At 32.4% G+C, this 24,301-nt stretch overlaps 1 protein-coding gene across 1 annotated transcript in view; it reads right to left on the reverse strand.

Moving 5' to 3' along the window:
• Positions 1-22,211, reverse strand: part of Col3a1 (collagen type III alpha 1 chain) — a 38,273-nt gene extending 16,062 nt beyond the window's left edge. The window contains exons 1-24 of the mRNA XM_027924825.2: positions 22,002-22,211; positions 11,621-11,817; positions 11,330-11,380; positions 10,849-10,959; positions 9,988-10,065; positions 8,185-8,238; positions 7,675-7,728; positions 6,904-6,957; positions 6,237-6,290; positions 6,037-6,090; positions 5,355-5,408; positions 4,874-4,918; positions 4,684-4,737; positions 4,183-4,227; positions 3,498-3,551; positions 2,994-3,092; positions 2,438-2,482; positions 2,200-2,298; positions 1,948-2,001; positions 1,714-1,821; positions 1,484-1,537; positions 807-905; positions 466-519; positions 218-316 (exon numbers count right to left, since the gene is read on the reverse strand). Of these exons, the coding sequence (XP_027780626.2) occupies positions 218-316; positions 466-519; positions 807-905; positions 1,484-1,537; positions 1,714-1,821; positions 1,948-2,001; positions 2,200-2,298; positions 2,438-2,482; positions 2,994-3,092; positions 3,498-3,551; positions 4,183-4,227; positions 4,684-4,737; positions 4,874-4,918; positions 5,355-5,408; positions 6,037-6,090; positions 6,237-6,290; positions 6,904-6,957; positions 7,675-7,728; positions 8,185-8,238; positions 9,988-10,065; positions 10,849-10,959; positions 11,330-11,380; positions 11,621-11,817; positions 22,002-22,083 (1,752 nt within the window). The 5' untranslated portion in view covers positions 22,084-22,211. The remainder of the gene's footprint in view (positions 1-217; positions 317-465; positions 520-806; positions 906-1,483; positions 1,538-1,713; positions 1,822-1,947; positions 2,002-2,199; positions 2,299-2,437; positions 2,483-2,993; positions 3,093-3,497; positions 3,552-4,182; positions 4,228-4,683; positions 4,738-4,873; positions 4,919-5,354; positions 5,409-6,036; positions 6,091-6,236; positions 6,291-6,903; positions 6,958-7,674; positions 7,729-8,184; positions 8,239-9,987; positions 10,066-10,848; positions 10,960-11,329; positions 11,381-11,620; positions 11,818-22,001) is intronic.
• Positions 22,212-24,301: the final 2,090 nt, after the last annotated feature.

The raw sequence follows: 24,301 nt of genomic DNA on the forward strand, positions 1-24,301 counted from the left end.
ACCATAAAACACATACATTTAACATTTAAATTATCCATTAATAGGAATAATACTTTACTTTAAGTCATTTATTACACATACACACACAACCAATTATATATTTAGCTTTCTTCCTATATGCTGCAATTATACTTTTCCATATTTTAAGGAAAAGACTCAAATAAGAACAAAGGCTTCCTGTCATATAATTTTTGAATAAATTAATAAAGGAACTCACATCGTTTCCTTTAGGACCAGGGAAACCCATGACACCAGGCTGACCTCGGGGACCAGATGGCCCAGGAGGACCGGGGCGACCACTTTCTCCTTGTGTTCCCTGATGAAATAAACAATTATATTAATCAAAGTTTAATAAATACCCGATCAAAATATACAATATAGAGAGGTATCTACTCAAGGACAGTTTAAAGTCTACATTGTTTTTTGGGGGGCTTATAAAATGAGATATTTTTAAATTGTACATACGGGAGGTCCTGGTTTTCCATCATTGCCTGGTCCTCCTGGGCTTCCAGGCATACCCTAAATGAAAGATATCAGTTATCAAGTGATTTAAAATAAACTTTTAAAAAATACAACACAACCTGTTTATACAATTCAGATATTTCAACTTACATACTTGGCCTCATATTTGACACTTTGTCTTTTTTCTTTCTATAAAGCATCTAAGTGTTTTATTTTCTATTCTTTCTTAATCTGCCCTGGCCTTAATTGCCTTAAAAGAATTTTTTTGATTTGAGCTTTACAAAAATTCATTTATCTTGCCTTTCTTTTGACCAAGTTAAAATGTCACTCCAACAAATACCTACCCTCATTCCTGGACTTCCCGGGGCACCATCTCGGCCAGGTTCTCCAGCTGCTCCTCTGGGACCTGCAGGGCCTGGACCACCACGTTCCCCAGCAGGACCCTAAATAGTGAAATAAATTAACAAACTTTTAGAAGAGCCTTCATTAGCCTAGACATGAACAATATTTAAATTGTAAGTATAGAACTTATTTGGCTAATATGTTGCTGACATCTTCTTCAGAAAAGCAGTTATTTTAGCATGAATTACCATATTGAAAAAAATTTTTTAAAAACTATGATGAACGTAACGTCCTTAAAACAAACAATATTTATTTGGCTTAACAGTATACTTACATACACTTAAATTCAAGTATCTCTGAAGATATGAAATCATTTTTTATATTACTTTAGAGCTTTCAAAGGATTTTCAGGTATTTTATTTTATCTCATTTTTGCAATGGTGCTAAGTGAGTTCCAACTCAGAATTAAGTTAAAATATTCTGATGAAGATTAAGTGACATTCTTTAATTACAAAGCCAGGAAAGTGGCTTTTGCATTCCAAGTTTTACATTGGAATTTTTAAAATTCATTGCCTTTCAGAGATTTAGGTTTTCAGTGGTGGGAAGCTATATATTGAAGAACTACTTATTTATAGTACTAGTACTCGACTTTAGGAAAATAAATACCAAAGTTATCTACCTTTTCTCCTGGAATGCCATTTGGTCCAGCAGGTCCTCGGAATCCAGGGGCACCCTGGAAATAATGAAAGTCAAATATTTTTGTCATAGGGATTAAAACTTTTTCATAATTCCTGAGTGGCAATATAGATAGTGTCATGCTATAAAAGGCTTTAAACAATATTTAGGATTGAATATTCAACATCAGAAAAACAGTGGCTGCCTCTTACAGATGACCAGTAGAAAACCCACCCTTTCTCCTGCAGCTCCTGGTATTCCATTTGCACCAGGTTCGCCAGGTGATCCATCTTTGCCGTCTTCACCCTTGGGTCCTGGAATGCCTGGGGAACCAGCTTCTCCCTAAAAAAAATGATGCCAAAGTGAAAGATTGATGACTAAATTTAGTTGCAAAATTTTTACCTATTTACTTGCTAATTATGTGCTAGTTCTCCAAGAAATAACCAAATCTGTTGTGGTAGTACTTACACGTTCACCACGTGGTCCTGGCTCTCCTTTGGCACCATTCTTACCAGGTTCACCCTAATGTGAAACAAAATCTAGATTAAGAAACAGGAAGGAGTCATAGAAAAATCATCATCAGTCACAAATGATTCAGTGTTTCATCGGGGTGAAATCTATTCAACCGAATAGGGCCAAAAAAATCATGATTAATATTTTTATTGTGAGAATTAAGCCACACCTTTTAGGCAACAGAGGGGAGAAAAAAAGGCCACTTACCGCACCACCTCGCTGTCCAGGAGCACCATTAGCACCAGGTGGTCCTGGAGGACCCCGGGCTCCCATTAACCCAGGAGCTCCAGGAATGCCAGCAGGACCCTAAGAACAACCCAAGAACATAAACATTAGCCAAACATGAAGTTTCCCTTCTGAATATCTCACTTAAGTATCACAAATGTAATCTGTATGTGTATGAGTTGCTAGTGAATCATGTGTATGTTTGGGTGAGGAAACTTACCATTTCACCTTTACCACCAGGACTCCCAGCATTCCCAGGAGGGCCCTAGAGGACACACAAATGAAGCATATTAATAATAATGAAAATAGTTCATATACAGTTAGAGTTGTTTATTTGTTTTTAAAATATACTTATCAGCAGTCATTACACTTTGTAGAGATTAGGTGGTTCCCCAAAATATTTAAATAAATTAGAGATGATATATACTTTTTCTAAATTATTGAAAAAATACATAAGTAGGAGAAGTGTTTGGTTTTGTTATTTTTTTAAGTTTTTTGATTGATTATTAGTTTAGGGCACATTCTTCAAAATGCCAGATGATTATCCTACCCATTCCAACCTATTCTGGGTTATATAAACTTAAAATTTATGCATTCTAGAATAGTTCAAACCTCAAAACTACCATTTTAACTACTAATCTGATCAGTATTTATCACAGTAGAATCATTGCAGAGCATTCAGCAACTTTTTTCTAATTGCTAGCAACATTGAAAGATATGCCTCTGCAAGTAGTGTAGCAGCATTCTTCCTCACAGTGGCCATATTCACTACTTACAGGAGGACCTTGAGCACCAGCATGTCCCTGAGGTCCGGGTTCTCCTCTTTGTCCAGGGGATCCATTTGAACCAGGGGATCCTGCAGGTCCAACTTCACCCTAAGAGATAAAACCCTAAGTAGTCAATTTTGTTTGCCACTCCTAATTGCTTAGTTCACACTTTGACCCTGTTTAAAACCATCATCCCAAAGCTGTAGTACTATGACTACATACTGTAGTTAAAGAAAAAATTCATTAACCACAAAGGCAGAGAAAAAGGGTAAATATGTGACTGTGTTTTGTTTCCCTGAAAGATGATGGGACAAGGCAAAAGGAACTGGAAGAGGTATCAGGATAGCTGAATGCAGTGGATAACGCTTTTCTTATAGTCATGAATAGAGCTTTAAAATTCTATATAGACAAAAGCGATCCATTTGACTAATTAAATCATTTGCAAGAAGCAATTTAATGTTTTTTGTTGTCTCCAAGATATTTTCATGTTCCTCTATAGAAATACATGCTTACCTTAGCACCAGGGGATCCAGGGAATCCTGCAGTTCCTGGGGGACCAGGAGGGCCCTGAAAATAAGTAAATAAAATTTCAAGAGCTCTTAATCAAACAAATGAAACCTAATACTCCAAGTAAGTAATAAATGAGCAAATATAAAATACAGAAGGCACTTATGTAAATAAAAGCAGTATTCATTATTGATGGAGGAATGTTATGTAGAGAAACATGGCACAATAAGAAGAGTAGAAATCTGAAGAGTTAGGAAATCTGGATTTCTCCCCACTTTTGCCATAAGTTCTGTGACTTTCTGTATGTTAATTAGGCTTGAGCTTTGGTGCTCTCATTTACAAAATGAAGGTAATATTGTTATGCATTTTTGTAGGGCTCTTTCAAATGTCATCTCCCATATTGAATATTAGCCAACATTGTAAGGACCATACAGATGTTAGCAATTCAGTAAGTATAACAGACATGTCAGAACCTAGATTTTGTTTATGAGCTCAGTGTCAGTTTGAATCAGATGATTACATATCTAATGTTGAGTATAGGGTCTACCAAAAAATTGATTAACAACGTTATAAAAATAGGCAATTAGAATTGAATATATGAATTATTTTATATATATTAATTATGAAATATTCTACAGTTCAGAATATATGGTTACCCTTGAACAAATCAGGCTTATGCACAGTTACTTACTGGTTGACCGTCGCTACCTCGAGCACCATCATTACCTCGAGCCCCCTAAAGAGAAAAGTTCAAGTCAAATATATTCTTAATTATGAAAAACTGATGACAAATAACATTTGATTTAAGTTCAAGTTCAAGAGACTTGAGATTTCCTCAAGTATATTAAAATCTACTAATTATATATTTTTATGGTCAAGTTGCTAAAATTCTGATATGTATAGCATTGATCAAATGTAGAAGGATTAGATTCTGTGTTTTCAGAACTGAATTCATATATAATGGTCTCATGACATATGCTAAGTCATCTTGAAAAGAAATAATATCAACAGATATAATAGTTGTCAAAATCTTACTCACTTTCATGTAATTATAGCCAGAAATTTACTTGGTTTGACTTTGATATAGTCTTGCAGAAAAGATATTTTTCTGAAGATTTTCACAGTGTGACTACCTGAGACTCTTATCTGTCATTCTGGCATATAACTGGGTTGTGCTTTTAGGGATACTCACTGCAGCTCCAGGAAGTCCTGGCCGTCCTCTCTCACCAGGAGCCCCTCTTGGACCCTGCAGAGTGAAATTGAAAATACGATCTTACTTTAAAGTTGACATGCATAACAACAGTTGGGAAGGAGAAAAGCAAGTTTAGGGTTAGGTGGAGGTTGATAGTAATCATGAGAATTTTATTATGAAACATAATTACCATGGGTCCAGGAGCTCCATTTTCACCTGGAAGACCATTTTCACCCTAGAGGCACATAAAATATGTCAACATTTTATACAACAGAAAGAGGATCTTTTATTTTAAAAAATATATGGTATGGAAAATATAATGAACCTAAGAAAAAGAAGTATCTTAATGATATCAAATGTTCGTTAGCATTTTATTTTATCAGTAATCTCAGTTTCTGCATTTTAAAAGCACAAAGACGAAACATAAGTAATTAATGAGTTACACTGCAATGTTCAACCATTTTAATCTAGACTTTTCAAGCTATGTTTCATGGAAACTTTAATAGAGTATCTCAAATAGTCACTATTATTCAGCTCCTAACATGTAAAATTCTGATAAATTTCAGAAAAAAATTAAGCTCCACAATATAATTGCTTTAAAATTTAAATTGATTTACTTATAAAAATAGGATTTGATCAGATGAAAATGATCATATGGAAATACAGTTTACCTTTAACCCAGGAGCACCTGTTTCACCCTTTTCTCCATTTCGTCCATCAAAGCCCTATGAAATATATAAAAATAAACATATTAAACTTATTTGCAATCCAGAATGATTGATAAACTTTACATTAAATTTGTATTATTAGCTTTTACTACATAGCACTCTTTACAACATTAATTTAAATAATATAAAATTTTAAATGGGTTGAAGATATTTCATTTTACAGCAAAAAAAAAAAAAAAATGAAACTAGAAAGTACCATTTCATCTGATTTTAGAATGTTGACTTTACTATAGACTGAAACACTAGTGTTGATTTTATTCCCATTAGTTCATAGAATTTTAGACTTGGTTGAATCTATCTAATGCATTCATAGGATAAAGGCCCAATTCAATTTATATTGACTAAATAATAATATATCTTCAATTTTTTATGACAGTTATAATAAGAAAAGTAAATTATTCTTAACCAAGCCTTTCCATGCACTTCCAATCAACTCAATCATTTGCATAAAATTCTTAGTTTGATTAACAAATAAGTTTGTTAGTATTTTACAAACATCAAATCACCTAATTGTCAGAATCAACTACTTTTGGTAAAAAATGAATTGTCCACTAAAATTGGTTAGGCAAGTAAGTAAACACAACCAAACGGAGCACCCCATAGGTAATATAGAAATTCTACTTACTCTGTGTCCTTTCATACCAGGGAATCCAGGCATGCCAGCTGGGCCTTTCACACCCTAGAAGTAGCACATGAGAAAAAATATCAACAAACCTTCAAATAGAATCAGCTAAGTAGCAAAATGCTTTCTATTTTTTATTAATTCAATTTAGCCATGTAATAATTTTCAAGCTAAGCTAATTATGATTAATTTATCAGACTTACGGGAGGTCCAGGCAATCCTCGCTCTCCGGGTCGTCCGGGTCTTCCTGACTCTCCCTAGATGGAGAAATAGAGTACATGAGAGTCCTGTATGAGAAAATACACTGTAAACAACAAGTGGTCTGATTAATTTGCATGAAGAACTCACTAAAACTCACAGAGTTGTTTATTAGTATAAGGATTGAGGAGAACTTCTCCTACCCTGATATAAACTTATAAAGAGATGATACAGGTGCCTCTCATCACTGAGATATGCCCCTGCCTCAACCTAGTGAGAAGAATTTATCATTGGAAATTAGAAGAAAGAATGGCATTGTATTAAGGTATCGATGAATCTTAAAGCTAATAAAATACTGTTATCAATTTTTTTCATGACAAGAGGCACACATAAGAAAATCACACCTCCTTCATTTAAATGATATATTCACTGGATGAGTCTTTATAGTTAGGAAGTACATTTGGAGTTCTATTAGTTTAGAATTCAACAAATGGTATATATAGCTATGTAAATATAGTATAAATTCTCAACCCCTTATGAGCTAAAATGTTGTTAAGACATACATTTTTTAAATAATGTTATTCCCTCTGAGAGTCTGCTATATGGCATATGCTGTTTAGAATACTCCAAATAGAATTTTGCTGTATCCTCATCCAGTCCTTAAAAACTTACATCTTTTCCAGCAGGACCAGATGGACCTATAGCACCAGGAGGTCCTGGAGGGCCCTAAAATAAGAAAATAAAAAACATATTTATAAACTTTTCTGTTACAGTTTATTATAACCCATTATGTGCCTCCAAGAAGGGACTACCATTTTGAAAATCCTTTCAATGATTCTCATCATGAAACTTATACTTACTGAGCTAGTATTATACATCTATTCTATACAATTTTTTACTTTTAATTAAATTTATTTTAATGAAAATTAAGTCCCCTGTATCTATATTTTATGCTATGTGCATGTATTTGTATATTCAAATGTTCTTTTACATTTGTTGAGATAATGAATATATCTAAATATGCAGATATTTCTAAATATTTTGAAATATTAAGATAGCTCCACTTCTTGTTTATTTACATACTATATCCTCTGGAAGACTCTTTATGACTATTCCTATTATATAAATATGTATATGTACATGCATACCAATAGAGTAGATATATAGGTGAACTGAGTCGTTACAAGAAATGAAATCTGTATTTAAGAGATTTACTCTATGAAGTGGACAATTTTGATAATTAACCAAAGAATCCCTAAAATTTTTGAAACCAATTCAAATACCATAAAAATGTTATTTATTGTGTAAAACTTAAACATAAATGTAATCTTCACTCTATAGAGGTGTATGGCTATTTTAGAAAACGAAGAGACTTTACCTATAGAAATTGGTTGTCTACCTTGTGTTGTCAATTTATTAAATATAGCTTTAGTTGTTACTTACTGCAGGACCAGCTTGCCCTGGTTCACCGGGGGGACCTTGGTATCCTGGCGAACCCTGGTGAATAATTAATAAGTAAATATTTTTAAAGTAACAAAATCTTCATATTACCCATTTGCATTTTGAAGATAGTAGGAAATCTGGATTTGTGAATGCAGTCAACAAGTTTATTCCAGTTTATAAGTACTGAAACCAAACTTTTATTTTCAGACTAGAATATAAAGATAATATATTCCATTCCATTCATATCATTCCATTGAAACTGAATTGTTTTAAACTCAAAGTCATATTATAGACAATAAAACATGTGATTTAATTTTACCAAGTTTTTAATAGCTAGTAACTATTTGTGTAAAGGAATTAAATCTGGAATTCTATCACTTAAAAAAATAGTCAGTTTATTGGTTGAAACTCCCTTTAATTGGGATTGTGCATGCTAAAATAACTAAATGATAGCAGATTCTACATTAATTTGTACATCCATGAAGCAGAAAGCCCCAGTGCCATACTTACAGGGGAACCAGGATGACCAGATGTACCAGGGGGGCCAGGAGGGCCTGGAGGACCCTGGAATATAAATTTGAATGTAAATATAAAGTAAATTAGTATGAAGTACACTGTACATGTTCTTCAGAGACATGACTATTTAGATAGAATGCTGGTATTTTTTTTTAAATGCAAACAACTGTATCTCATTATATGTTAACTCTTCACTGATATAGATACATGTATGAGATATTCAATGAAGATCTTAAAAAGAAAACATTACTGCAGATGAAATTATCCCAGAACCCATAAAATTATTAATAAATCTTATAAAATGTTAAATTTTATCTTTAAAGAAGGGAATTCAAAAGCTAGAAAAATGAGTACAAAATGCTATGAGAATCCCTGCAGTGTTTGATTGACACTGCATCAATGAGGATGCAATTTCTTATCTAGTAGCCAAACTCAGTGTGGGAAAACATTTATCTGATACTATGATCTGAGTTTCTAAAATAATAATGTAAATCAACCTCAAACCTCATAAGTATCTATTGGTATAGATATCACAGAGTTGCATTGATATGGAGATTTAGATGTGCATATGAGAATCATCACACATGGTAAAATAATAATTTGTAAAATTAGAACAAATGGATTATCATCATTCAGAAATAAAAGCTAAACTAAAAAACCAGTTCTGTAGTATGCTGTTTCTAAATAATGATAATAAATTTATAAAACAACAGTTTTCAATTAAGATTTTTCTTGTAATCATTTTTCTGGAGTGTCCATAAGTGGTAGTTTTATTTAAATTTATAGGTCCAATTAAAATAATAGGATTCATAATGCAAATTTAGCTAAGATGCAATGTCACATAAATTCTCCTTGTGGCTTTGAAAAATACAAAAAAGTCACAGCCCTTAAAACTTTACGGATTTGTAAAAAATTCTTTTTGCAACTTACTTTCTACCCACTAAAAGGGCCTTTTTTAAAAAAGGCCATTTGGATCAGTAAAAAGTTTGTGTTTTCTTGTTTTGGAAGTCATGATATGAGGTCCAGTGATTTGGACAGCAGTCCTCTACAATCCCAGAGAATTCAGTGCCATATTCCATTTACTCTCCTGTGGTAGATACTTGCAATGATAATCATAACCTTCTCTATTACTGATCATCCTGAAAGGCTATTCTAAACAAAGGTCATTTTTGTGGGTTTCCATGTATGTTATCGTGTATGGGTGCCCAGGTTTCAAAGATTTTTGCTGTTTTCTTCTATTAAAACTCTAAGTTGTTTACTTGGAAAAAGTCCTTCAGGTACACATACATAATTATTATTTAAGGTAGAGTATAAAGAATCAATGAATTCTGGAAACATTTCTATTTGATTTTGAGAATTGGAGGCAAGGCAGATTGAGATATTGAACAGTCGTTACTTGGACTATTATCTAGAAAGCAATCTTTAATGAATGAAAGATATAAAAATAAGACTGAAAATTTGGGTGAGAAAGATGAAAAGTGGAAGCAAAATGTGACAATATTTGATTAAAAATTAGAAAATGTGTGAGCCCCAAGCATGAAGCATGTAAGCAGGTGAACCCCCTACCCATTCAGGTGGTCATATAGGAAGTGGAATTACAGGCCTGGCAGGAAAAGATATGAGGAAAAACTGAGAGAAGAAACAAGATAATGTAACATCTTCTTTCACAACCTTAATATAGGATAAGCTATTTTGTAAAAGTTCACAAAAATACCAGATTTTTAGAACATTATTTGAAATTTAAGAAACTGGAAGGTTAAACAGTACTCTAAAATGCTGAAAAATATTTATACTTACAGCTGGACCAGGAAAGCCAGCTCCTGCTCCTAAACCTCCAGCCTTGACGTCATAAGAGTCATACTGGGGAGAATAGTTCTGCAGCGGAGATTAGAGAAACATGCTCACTTTAACAAATAGATCACAGTTATTTTCAAAAGCACTTTGAAGAAGTTCAGGCAACAGCTACTCTTCACTGGTAGAAGGCTTCTGCATGCCAACAGAGGTGGTATATACTAATTATCTTGTTTGTCCTGTTTCTCTGTAACTTTAGATATTAGACATACTACAAAACACTTGCTTGTATAATGCATGAATATTTCAACTAAATTGTTAAATACAGATTCAATGTTAATGCCCAAATTTGATCTTAAATACTCTCATTCAAACCATTATTACTAAGCAATATCTATAGCATTGCGTAGAATCATAGACTTGAAGTTTAAAGAATCTTAAGATTATAAAATCCAAACTTCTCATTTTGTACTGGGAACTGGTTAAGTCAAATTACTTTTCTAAACAGTTAATGAAACAAATAAAATTTATATCTCTGGATTTATGGTTAAATACGCCTAATAGTTGTATCCCAAATTAAGCATTGTTACAGGGGGGAAAAATACTAATATTAGAAATGATCATATACTTATTGAATTTTTTGAAACTTATTTTAATTTTTGTTCCAGGTCTAGAGATAGATTCTATTTGGTTACCAGGATAAGAATAAGTTAGACAATATTATTTGCTTCTTGCTGAATTGCTTTTTGGAAAACTCTTTTTAAAACTCATAAAGATTTTCTAATTTTTCCTAAACATAAAGATTTTCTAATTTTTCCTAATCTAGGTTCTGTTTTAAGGAGAATCTTTAGTCCTATAATTCATTACCTGACCACCAGGACATGGTTCACAGATTCCAGGGGAGCCAGGAGAACCAGGGGAACCTGGTTGCCCTGGGATACCAGGGTCACCATTTCTCCCAGGAATACCAGGAGGGCCCTAAAAAAATTAAGGATAAAAGTAATCAAAAGAGTGAAACATCCTGTGATTAAGAATCATTATCATATTTTTGCTTCTCTGCTTTATGGTATTAGGAATCAGTGCAAGTGATATCTTTTCTAATGAATAAATGCCTTTTTATGCAAAATTTGTGAATAATTTGATTATAATGATAAAGACATTATATGAATTTTTGGCAATATGAATATTGACATGAGTAATTATGAATTTTTAGTTTGTCATTTGATCTCATTATTTAGATATGGAATACTAAAGAAAAATGTCTGACTAATTAAAGTTCAAATCTGAAAAGGACATGGAAAAGAATTATCATAACATGAATTTATTCCCCTGAAGAATGTTTACTTACTCGATCTCCTTTGGGGCCTTGACGTCCTTGACCAACAGAAGGACCTGTAGTCTAGTAAATGGAAAAGATACAGATTTAACAAGACATAGAAAAAAGTTTCCAAGAGCTACATCACAATTTACATGTTTGTTTGTTAAACCATGTTAAATGCTTTAAATTGTCATTTACTTATAATACTGGAATGACTATTGGACAGACACAACTTAAATTTCTTTTGAAGCTCTTATGTAGAAGCTATTCATGTATTTTAACCAGAATCTTGAAGATGTACAAAAATTTCTTGGTACTCACAGGTCTTGGACTCGGTGGGCAAATTGCACAACATTCTCCAAATGGGATTTCTGGGTTGGGGCAGTCTAAACCTTCCTCATCACATAGTATGTCATCGCAGAGAACTAATCCTGCGTCACAGACACATACTTGGCATGGTTCCGGCTTCCAGACATCTCGAGCTGCATAGGTCTGACCGAGATAGGTGCAGCCATCCTCTAAAGGTAGAGAGTAAATTACCGGGTACAATGTTATTTTTGTTATGCAGTCACGACTATTGACAACACCCAAAGTAGAGATAGTTTGGAACAAATGTATTCTCCGTTTCATTAGAAAATCATATCTTTCCTACATCATTTGCTAAGACTAGGAGAGATTGCTTAAAACACCAAATCTGCTAATTAACATAAATTGACACAACAAAGGAAATTTTCCTTAAAATAGTCAATTTTAAAATAACAGAAATTTTAATTTCATTTATACTAAAATGAAAAAGATTATTGGGCTTCTTTTAAATGTTTTCCATGGATATCTTTCAAGCATTTAAACATTTATTTATTCATTAATTGTTCAATTGAAAATAAGCTTTCTATCCAAATTGCTATTCTTGGGTTTAACAGTAGATGGGAGCATTAAATTAAGAAGATGATTTTGTTACTAACTCAAAGAACTTCTATATTTTATTAACTTAGTTGAGAAATTCATAGGAAAGATGAGTTAATCTTGGCAGTATAAAACTCTTTCAAAATTTCCTGAAAGACGTTCACAAAACTTATATGCACTGTATGTCACTGGTAGCTCTGTTTGTCATTAGTAGGTCAATATTATATGGCAATATGTTGTATACTCTATATGAATGTAAAGAAGTCTTCAATTCACAAAAGAAAGAGGTGGTGGTGGTGATGGCAGAGGAGGGGGAGAGAGAGAGAAGAGAGGAAGGGAGGAGGAGTGAAAGAGAGGGAAAGAGAGATATGTTCTTACAATAAATATTGGCAAGGAATAAGTAGAAATAAAAGGAAAAAGTATGAATCATGACCATGTGTATTTGTGGCTTAAAATGGTAAAGAATTTGCCTCAACCAAAATTTTAGTCTCAATTCCTAATTATATGCAAGATCCTGGATTCAGTTGCTATTAACAATGAATCAGCTTAGAAACTGTCAAAATTAAACCTGGTCTCAATTCTTGAAGCATTATCTGTGGATTGTGGTTAAATACAAACTTTATTTCTTGAAGATTACTATGATAGTTTGCCAATAATTGAATAAATATAAGTTTTAAAACATCTAAAAAAGCAGTTTTAAACAATATACTGTTGAGCACTTTCTCAGTTTTGTGAGACAGTGAAATTTTTATTTTCTTAAAGCCAAGGACATTAAATGTGGTCTGAAAATGCATGGTTCAGAGGAGGCATCTATTTTAAAACTACATGTTGTGTTGTTGCCTCCTGACCAAAGGAGCTTTCAGTAGTCCTGAGATTTCACCGCTGACACTATACACAGTCCCAAAGATCACCTTTTCGCGTTCTTATATCTTTGGCATCATCTGCCTTTTTGAAGTAATAATTTAGATTCATAAATACTTTTAGCCTAAAGGTTAAGCTAAAAGTTCACCAAAATGGAGGATCTCTGTATCTGCAAACTCTGTGGAGTATGAAATTGCTTCTATTTCTCATTTCCACACATTTGTGCAGAAACAAAGTTAGTCACAGTTAGATACACAGTTGTGAAACACCTGGAAAGTTCTTGGTCAATTCTAGAAGTTTAAAAACCTATTTTTATTTTGTGTTACAACTTCCCAGAGTGGGCTAGAATTCATAAATGAAAAAAAAAAAAAAGAAAGAAAAGAAAAGAAAAAACAACATGGTGGTTTTATTGAAATTTTAAATAGGAAGAAAGGATCTATTTAGAAAAGTTACTCCAATTCCTTCTCCATGTTTAAAACAGATACATGAGAACATGGGAAAGGTGTATCTAAGCTTTTAAAGAAACATTTCTTTATTCTTAGTGATTGTAAAAGCTGAGTGCCAAAATGCTTATTACCACGATGGAAAGTAAGACTATTGGATGATATTGTGGAAAACATTTAAAAGAAGCCCAATAATCTTTTTCATTTTACGAACAATGATAACATAAGATGGGCTAGGCATTCTATTCATTTATTTTCTATGCAGAACTGACATCTTTAAGAACTAAGTCCATTGGTTTGCAGAAAAAATATCTGAAAGTTTTGAGATAAAAGATTTAAAAGTACATTTTTCCATCTTTGTATTGGTTTCCTTTTCTTAAAGTGGATGGTTTTAAAACCTCTGCATCAACTGTATATAAAATGTTCCTTCAGATTATTTTCAGCTCAAGATTTTTCCAATGAAAACCAAATTTCATGCCACACCCAGACCCTTCAAATACTACTAAATTGTGCTTAGGATTCTTTCAGCTCTTTCTCTCTTGATCAGAAATATCTTGCTACATTTAATATAGTAAGTGGGTTATACAAAATAGCTATGGAATACCCATGGCATATTAAAGCCACATGAAGATAACAGATAAAGAGGTTTAAACAACTCATATTTTAAGTAGCTTCTCTTCCTTTGTTCTTAATTTGTCTTGAAGTCAGCATAAATCATATTTTATCTAATGTTTGCATCCTTCTGTGTTTATGTGTCATTGAGGGTGTTTTCATATTGGTAGAAATATAGCATATTCTGTTTGTTCTGAAAACTATTAAATAAAAGAGACAAATATTGACTAAAAATTTAAATGTATTTGTTATAATTAGGTTAAACACAAGTGTTATATAAATAAAAATTATTATTTTGCTTCTTGTTTCCAAATTTAAACCTCATATAAATATCATCTTAGAGTACTTTTACTGTTTTCTTCTTTTAACATATTTTCAAATTCATTTTAGATTGATAAAACATGAAATTATACTATCTAATGTTCTGATACATGTATGCATTATTTTATTATTAATTTAAATTAAGTATATTTATTACCTCAAACATTTATCATTTGTTTATGGTGAAAACTTCTAAAATTCTTTCTAGTTCTTTAAAAATTTACAGTGCACTGTTGTTATCCATAGACACACTATTTCATTAAACTGTAGCTTAGTACCCATGGGTCGGTCAACATTTCTTCATCTCCCCCTCACCACCTCCCCTTGGGCCCCTGTCCCTCTCCCAGCCTCTGGCAACCACCATTCTATTCTCAACTTCTAGGAAATCAACTCTGTTTATTTTCTTTTGATCTGCTCATGACAATTAACATGATGTGTGTATGCTTTGTTTTGTTTTATAAAGTCATGTTGTTCTAAGTAAAAAAATAAATTTGGCATGCTTAAAAAATAACATAAAAATTAATATAGTCTTGCTTGCTACCATAACATTTCATTTCCACTGAAAAGTTAATGGAGAAACAGAGAAAGGGCTGATGTTCAACCACAAGTTTCTACTTAAAACCTTTCAAGAAATTGCCTTTAGGAGAGCCATCTTTCTTTTCAGAATGCACAGCTTTTTCTAATTTGTCATTTCTGTGCCTGACTATATATGGTTAGTAATACACAGTACCAAAAGCTCAACCTCTTATACAGATGTCTTAGGCCCTCAGTACATGGAAAAATCATAGAAAAGCCAAGAAAAAGAATGTTTTGTCTCCAAGTGGAATAAAATGCTTTTGGTAGCTATTAACACTATTCAAAAATAGAATAGAAAATAAGATTCAGAAGTAAGTCATCTCATTTTCTTAGTTATTGTCAGAGTAACTTTGATAAAAGATACGTTGAATATTTTATGAAAAAAATATTGAATAAAATGTAAACATTCTAATTTTTATTACTGGACAAGGTAATAGATTTTACAATTACTTCCTTTAATGTTGTTGTTTAACAATAGTCTTCCTGTTCCATTTGGCAATTTAAAACTCCACCTCTCATGTCACTTGATATTTCTATTTCTTATTCAAAAGTAAGTTTCTGAAATAAATTTACCTGCAATTGCACAAGCAATGCACTATACTAAATCATCTCCTTACTGAGAGATCTATATTATAAGACAAAATGATTCACTCTAACCTTAATTCACTCTAACCTTCTTTGTTTTCCTAGCACTGTTTGGGAACTTTAGAGAAACATAAAGTCAATAACTTAATTTTATGTATTTCAATAGACTTAAACCTCCAACTTTTTTGTTTCCATTTTTCTAATATTAAATCATGTTAACTTGAAATAATCTTATAACTGAACTAAAATATAATGCAACGTATGCTTATCTCAATACCATTTTGAAGTAAAAATAATATTCCATGAAGCTTCTTAACAAATAGGTAATTTAATTTGAGCAATGAGTGACAGTTTTTCCTCTTCTTAATGAATTCTCATCTGGGAAAAGGTACTCTGCAATCTGGAAAACTAAAAATTACAGATGTGATATGTAAATTACCATAACATTTTTTTCCCATTACTTTTGAATATTTTATAAATGTGAGTGTTTGGAGTTCATATAGTTTCTAAATGAAATAAGTTTGATTTCTCTTTAAAATTATGTCACAAGTGTTTGGAAAATATACATTTTTATGAAATTATTTTGCTGCTTACATATTTATTTTACATATTATATTCATATATGTTAGATGAGTTAACAGAAAAATTCTGAAGAAAAAATATGTAGATGATATAGATGGATAATTTCAATCTAAAAATTATATTTTTCATGGGCAAGGTAGACTTTGCTTATTCTATCACCATCAGAATTTAAAAAAGAAACAAAACTTTATGAATCATAATTTCTGGGTGTTTCCTTTATTCTTTATAGATACATAATTTTGTGTTTCTAATAAAATTTTCTTATGTTGATTATTTTTTTATTCTGCCTAAAGTAAAAATAGATAGTAGAAATCTAAAAGTATCTTATATCTAACCATCAGCAATTGTATCTGTAATATATTTTAATGTCAAATATGAAAGCATTGAAGAATATACTATTTATTCTGTTACAGTTGACAAATTAAATTATACTTTGATATAAAATTAAATTATACTTTGATAACAAAAATTTTACATTTGACCTTTCTTACCACTAAGTCACTAAGTAATTTCTTTCTTAGACCATTTTACTTGCAAATACTACTACTGGGATTACCAGACAGAATATTATAATATCTCCTATGTTGTAAGCACTGTTCTGAGTGGTTTACATCCATTTGACTTAATCCTCTCAAGTCCCTATGAGATGAGTCCTGCAATAACCCTGACTTTTCAGATGAAGAAGCTGAAACAAATGGTAAGTAATTTCTCCAAGGTTACATCATCAAGGGTAAAGCTACAATTTTAATCTAGGAAGGCTTTCTCTTACATTCAATACTCTGAGCCATTGCATTCTATTCCCTTTCTGCTTTCAAAGACTGGGTAGGATTACATAGGAAAGCTTCAAAACTCTGTCCCATGTGGTTTATAAATCCTGCAAGGTTAAAATAAGAGTCTAAAAAGCAGATTTTTTGAGAGGTAATATTTCTCTGAATAATGTCTTTTCTCTCTGGTCTCAAAACAAGCATCTGGAGTTAAATTCTATTGTTTATTTCTCTTGACTTTATGAAAAAAAGTTATATCTCCAAGGCCACCCTGATGGCATCCAGACCACCAACAGGATCAACATGTGATTTAGAAGCACAGCATCCATTTTACTACATACAGAGAAGGAGGATTCCAATTACAACTATAACAAATAGACAAAGTTTCTGCATCCAGTGAAAAAACATTCAGGATGTCTTACTAAGATGCTGATTTTCAGAAAATATAGTTACTAAGTGGTTCATGTTAATGAACATATACCTTCATCACAATTCTCCTCTGAATGATACTCTGACATTAAAAACATACCATACAACTCCAAAGAATGTTTCTATGATTTTAATTTATTTAAGAACTGTAGTATCTGTTTGTAATCCTCCACAACCAAATACCATTAGGGGGATGGAAAGAGTTTCAGAAAAACACATACCATTTTCCAAAGCAGTAATTTCTCAATGTTAGTTTTCAAGGAAAATTTAACTTTTAGGGATTTCTGGATCCTTTATTTTTGGTAGCTTTTTGTCCTCTTTGAACTTTTCTTTTTTGTTCATTAAGGTTGCATGTAAATGGCAGTGTTTGACCTCAGTCATGGAAAAAAAACAAGGCTTTTTTTTATTAGCTAATCTGAAAGGAATCCACTTCTGCTATGTTTTCATTAGGCACAGACAGAAATTCTAGTGGTTAATATAACTCTCTGAATTGCTGTTCACAAATGATTTGTGTAAGAAAAGTGAACTCACTTTTTCCATTGTCATCTTGACATGAAACAGGCAAAGTTTCCCTGTTGAAAATTCTGGACTTTTAAAAATACCATGCAACTTAGTTTTCTGAGTGTGGCAAATGATGGGACTGAGCTAAAAAGAAAAGTCGCTAGGGAAACTGTTTTATAGAAAACAATTCACTGAGATGTTTCCAGAAACTTATTGTAGACCTGGAAACTTTACAAATGTTCCCCTTGTCTAGCAAAAGTAATAACATCTTTCATCTTTAAAGCTTTAGCTCATAAGCAATCCACTTTAATCACTTCAAGATGGTGATATCACTTGATGTTACAAAATGAAAGAACTGGCTACATAATCTTTGGAACTCTGCACAAAAGCAACAACATCCACAATAGAAATCATGGAGTTTTGATAGATGGTACTCTCTTCTGAGTGACAGCTCAAGACTTGGCATAAGACTCTGTAGGTGTGGAATAGTGGCTTTCATGAGGAACTATCTTTTAGTCTCAACTATAATTCTGGTAAAATCACAGAGAATAGTTGAAAATTTTAAAAATAAATCTATGAATAAGACATCAACCCAGGAATCTGAATAAGTTAAAAGGCATTTTATTCTCTCAGTTTTTCCTTCTTTCTCTGCAGAGGCTTTGATCTTTTATGTTTCGAATTGAAGCAAAGATACCTATTTACATACAGGCCTTCAGATTATCTGATGTTGAGTATTCTGGAAGGAGTAAAGAAATGCAAGGTATCATGAGCAAAACCCACAAAAATTTTCTTTCAATAATTCTTTATTTACTACTAATGTACATTTTTCACAGGACCATGATATTTTCTGGTTAAAGCATAAACTCTGAGTCTCTTCTTTAAAAAACAAAAGCAGTTTTACCAGTTCAAAGTTAAATACTAAACATAGAAGTACCTATCCCTTTTCACCTTTATAAATATACTAGCTCAACTATTTTTTAGGACCATGTACTATTTTTTGGTATCTCTCTTCAGTGAAAACAATTACAAAAATAAGAGAGTTCAGGTATTTTAAATTTATGCTTTGTGTCCTTCAAGCTTAACAGGATTTTGGTTCTAGTCTTAACTCTGTCATTACCTAATTTCATGAACTCAACTAAAGTACTAGACCCATGTGAGATGAGTGACACAGATTTGAGAACATTTATGTAAAAGAAGAGGTTCTTTTAAGGTACAATTGTTTCTTGTAAATTAATGCTACTCTGTTTTTCATTAGTTAAGTATGTTTAATAATAGGGACAGCACAAGTCAGAAAACTTGAATGGTAACTGATCAGTTACAATTTTTTTCTTTAAGCATAATGGAAAATAGATTATCATGATGTGAAATGAGAAACTGAATCTCTATTTTTGAAATATATAAACATATAAAGGTCCACAACTCCTTTTAGTCAAATTATTACTGTAGAAAATTTAACAATTCAAAGAACACACTGGATTACAACTGTTTCTGTCCCTGCCTGAATGAAACAGTATTAATGAGTAATATTTATCTCTACATCTATCTACATATCTAATAAGCAGTGAGTAAAATACTTATGTCAAGAAAGGGTTACATCAGAGTCTCTGAAAATGAAAAAATATTTTTAAAAAGTCAAATGTAAAAATGTGGAAATGGTCCACAAATTTTATTTCCAATATCTTTAAATATTGTCACCATTGTTTGTGTGTATTTGGCTATATTTGGTAACATTTCATATATTTAAGAAAGAATGTTTAATACTTAAAATTCACACATATGATATTTTCAAATCTCACTATAAAATGCTGAGTTCCCTATATACTCATTTTGGTTATGTAAGTGGTGTCTCCATCAGCCGCTAGATGGCGCGTGTTTGCACCTAAAGCTTGGCATGTTTATATACCACAGGAAATATAAAACAGATCACGTTTTTCCATTGCTGGAATAAAGCACATGTATAAAATAAATCTTTCACAAATTTGTAAAAATACCAAAATACTTTGTGAAGACTTTTTTTTTTTTTTAATGCTCCAAAAACCTCAGAGTAGACCACAGTTCATGCGCTTCAGCGCTGTGCTGTTCCTGGTGTAGCTGGGCATTTGCAAGACACCCCCACCCCAGCGCTACAGGGTACTCCCAGTGTGCTATGTATTCAGCCACCTCCTGTAACCTCCCCAAAGCTTATCCATCAGCAGGTTTTTCTTATAAAGCCTATAAGAAACATAAGTCACAGTGTCTTAAAGCATCTAAACTTTTTTTCATGACACAAACAATGAAGTTAAACAAAGTCCCTCCCATCTTCTTTTAAGAGCACACAAATGTAAAGAGGTGAACAAAAAGAAATTATGTGATGTGAAGACAATGTACGTATCAAGCACTCCTTTTCTTCCTAAAGTTCAGAAGAAAACATCATAGTGCTTATATCTCATAGCTCTTATAATCACTAGGTAATTACAAATAGTTAACTGATCTTTTGAACTCAAACCCAAGTTTGTAGTCTTGTCAGTGAGCGAGATCTCTGTGATGTTTCCTCCAGAAATCAGTAGAAATTAATAACTTTAGAAAATAGGTGAAAATCTTTATTGGGGTGGGGTCTATTAATTATTTCTTATCGTAGGGGAGGACTGAGACTTGTAAAATCTTCTAGGAGGGACAGAATAGGAAGGGAAAGGGAGAAATGATAGGAAAGGAAGGAAAATGGAGTGCTTGAGAGAAAGGATGAGGAGACAAGGGGAGAGAAGAGATGGAGGAAGAGGTGCTTTCATGGGGATAGGGAGGGAGTGAGAGAGGAAGGGAAGGCAACAATGAAGAGAGATGGGCTGTGCCTAGGATGGGGGTGGGGTGATGAGTGAGGAAGGAAAAGGCAGAGGATGTCTTAAGGAGCCAAAAGGGGTGGAGAGACAAGGAGGAGGGAAAAGGAAGGGAGAGAGGGGCTAAGGAACAAGGAATATGGGTGTTCCTCTTCTTCTGTGGCCATGGATGATATAACTAATGAACTGTCATTGGGTATTTCCCTCCACCCACATTTGCGTATATAATTTTGAAGATACTAAACATATTTGATATCACAAATAAAAAACAATTTTTCTTATACAGTAATCGCAAAAACTATAGATTAAAAAATAAACTTAAAAAATAAACATGTTTATATGTAAAGAAAATTTGTTAACTAATGATTTTGTCTAGTTATCTTTAAGTTTAATATTGAAGTGGTTATTTCAGTTAATTGGTTCAGTATTTTCATGGCTATAAGGAACATACAAATTTACAAAAAACATTTCACATAAATAATGAGTGTTTTAAACATATAAACTTTCTACATGCAAATATTGGAAAAATATAGTCAATCCGTTTTTTGAAGGCAAACTTTAATGTCTTTACTTTGTAGAAAAGTCAAAACATTCCTGTGGAAAACACTTTTTAAAGTATTCTCTTCATTAATATAAGTGCAGCCAAAATACAGAACATGCAGGAAATACTAGATCTGTAACCATAAACTATTAGAAGATATGGATTGATCAACTACTCAAGTACTTGAAACAATAAAATCAGGAACATTGAAACTTTTTACCTCTCTGAACCCATTTAAGGAACATTGACAGATATTCTGTTGTTACCACTTTACAGAAATATATTAAACTATTTTAATGATTCATAATAACTTCCTTTAGACTAGTCTTAATGCATGCTATTTTTAAAGGGTCTTATCTTATTGAGGAAACAATACTCAACATTCAATCCTTACAAAGAATCCAGCATACAAAGGAGAACATAAAATTATTAGAAGAAACCAATAACTTCCAGACTGCAGAGGGAAGCATTCCAAGCCATTAACAGTCCAGGAGGAAAGCCTTTTAAAACCATTTTTAAAAGTTTCCAGTACCTTAAACATGAAAACAAGTTAGTACAAGAAAATCTTTATTTTATGCATAGAGAACTTCTAAATACAAACAAGATGTTATTCTTTTGAACAAATGTAAAAAGCAAAATTATGCTCAGATTAACATGTAACAATTGAGAGTTCATAGAGAAATCTTTCAGGAGGCTGATTTTCCCCTTTATACTTCTTTGTAAGAAATAAAGACGAAAACCTCAGAAAGTTCCTTGGAATCAATACCTACTCACCCGAACTCTGTTGCGCCAAAATAACAGTGGGATGAAGCAGAGCGAGAAGTAACCAGGTTCCCTTTTGCACAAAGCTCATCATGTCTAAATATCAGACATGAGACTCTTTGTGCAAAAAGGAGAAAAGAAAAGCAGTTCAAAGTAGCACCATCAGTTGTTCCCTGCCCTTCAGCACCAGGCCCGTCATAAAACTCAGCCACTGAGATTCCTTTGCTCTGGCCTTAAATAGGAAAAAGTTTGGCTTCCCTCACTTTCCAGCCCCTTTCTGAAATTTGAGAGCAGCACCCATCCCCTTAGCAGTAAAAGAAATGATTAATATTTCTTTTTCTCTTATAGAGGACAGAACCCACAGAGTTAGAAAAATAGCACATCTGGAGCTTGTGTGCATCTGATTATGTATGTTACATACTTTAGCCTTACATACACGTTTGTGAACTTATGAACATATATGGAAATGCTTTGCTTTGTGTTTATAGTATGAGAATTCTCACTGTATGTTTATTCCTCCTTTTAACATTAACAACTGCAAATTTTTGAGAAATTGCCTGAAACATTCTCAGGCATGAATAATTTTGCAAACTTTATCTTCCTAGAAGATTTTGATATTGAGATTTTGCCAGAATCTACCCTAACTCAATTTAAATAGGGAACTGTAGGAGATTAGCTAGAAGAAATGCATCTGTTTTCTTTTTTCACTCATCCACCCACCCTGTCAAAGGACTAAGTATCTGAACTATGTTTGAAGGGAATCCTAACAGTTAGATACTAATCTACAGCAGTTTCTAGTTCTCACAAATTTCTTTAGCAAGTCTGAGTGCTTTTTTGTGAGATTTCCAATTTATATGCTGTTTGGGGAAAGCTAGACAAATTTTTCTTGAGAAAAATTCAGACTTTTCATGTCTTGACTTTCTAAAAAACTAAAAAAGAAAGAGTTTATCAATGGAATAGTAAGAGTACAAGAAAAAACTCTCATTTTGCCTGCATTGGTATAAAGTTTAGTATATATATATATATATTTCTAGATTTAGATTATTATATGTATACTTTCCAGGTTCTAATAACATAGATTTTTAAATATATTTCTGAATCTGCCTAAGGAGAAATTTCTGAAATGTACTTTAAAGATGGGTAAACACCATTTATAGATCTTTGATAAATTTCTGAAGGAAAAGATATGCTTGTTTACAGTATTAAGATATTTCTAAATAATCAAGATATTTATTGACACCATAATACTCAGTCCATTATTCCTTAATTCATCTCTGTAATCTATACTGGGCATTTCAACTCTCATCAAAGTCATCTGCATTTAATTTTCATGTTAACTTAACCATGCCCACATCCATGCATGAGCACATGAAATTCTTCCTATCTTACACCAACTCAGGGAAGTCAATTCACAGTGACCCAGCTCAAAAATTTCTTCCTTAGGGAAACCATGTCTTTTAAATCTCTTTTCATCTCTTTCTCCTAATTCATGGTACTTGATATTTACTCAATTTTTAATATACACACAGACACCATAAATTTTATAAGCATGGGCAACAGTACACTTGCTTCCTTGTATTTTTGTCATGGGGAGCACAAACCAAGATATGCCAATGTAGATGACATCATCTACATGGAGATATCTAGAACAAGACCAAACTCTTGTGCATATTCTGTTTTTGAATTAGAGGGTTGCTGCTTGAGGGGAAATACAGTAACTATTGAAAACTTTTTTACTGGATCATGGTAGAGATATTGGGAGAAAAGACAGTCATAAGCATCATCCAATCATCTTCATCCGATACTTTGATAAATTTCTCTTGTGTTCAAAGTCAGAAATGTGATTACTTTTTCTTATGGAGTCTGCTATCTGCATAAAAAAGTCATAGATCTATATTAAAGATATTTTTCTTTTTTGGTTAGATGGCCAATGAAAATTAAACTTTATTGAATTTCTTCATTAGAATTATTTTCCAGTGTGAAAAATCATAAATGCCATTTTAAAAAAATATACCTTTTATACTTTATTGCAGGTATGTCATGTAAACTTACTATTCCATGTTTAGTTTTTCCCAAATGTCTTCCTTTGTCTAGCCATTTAACTAAAAGCTTTATATATACAAGTAAAATTCCTGATTGATGTGCTCATTAAGGAAAGTTAGCTGATATTTTGCAGATGGAAACATTGTTGTATTGTTAAGGTTTATAGTGGGGAGCTAGAGAAATCATTCTACAGATTTTCTGATTTATCATTCTTTACTACTTTGAGCATATTTAAATGTCCTACATAGGGACCCTTGGTATTCTGCATC

This window comes from Marmota flaviventris, chromosome 11 (genome assembly GCF_047511675.1).
Source record: "Marmota flaviventris isolate mMarFla1 chromosome 11, mMarFla1.hap1, whole genome shotgun sequence".
NCBI lineage: Eukaryota > Metazoa > Chordata > Mammalia > Rodentia > Sciuridae > Marmota > Marmota flaviventris.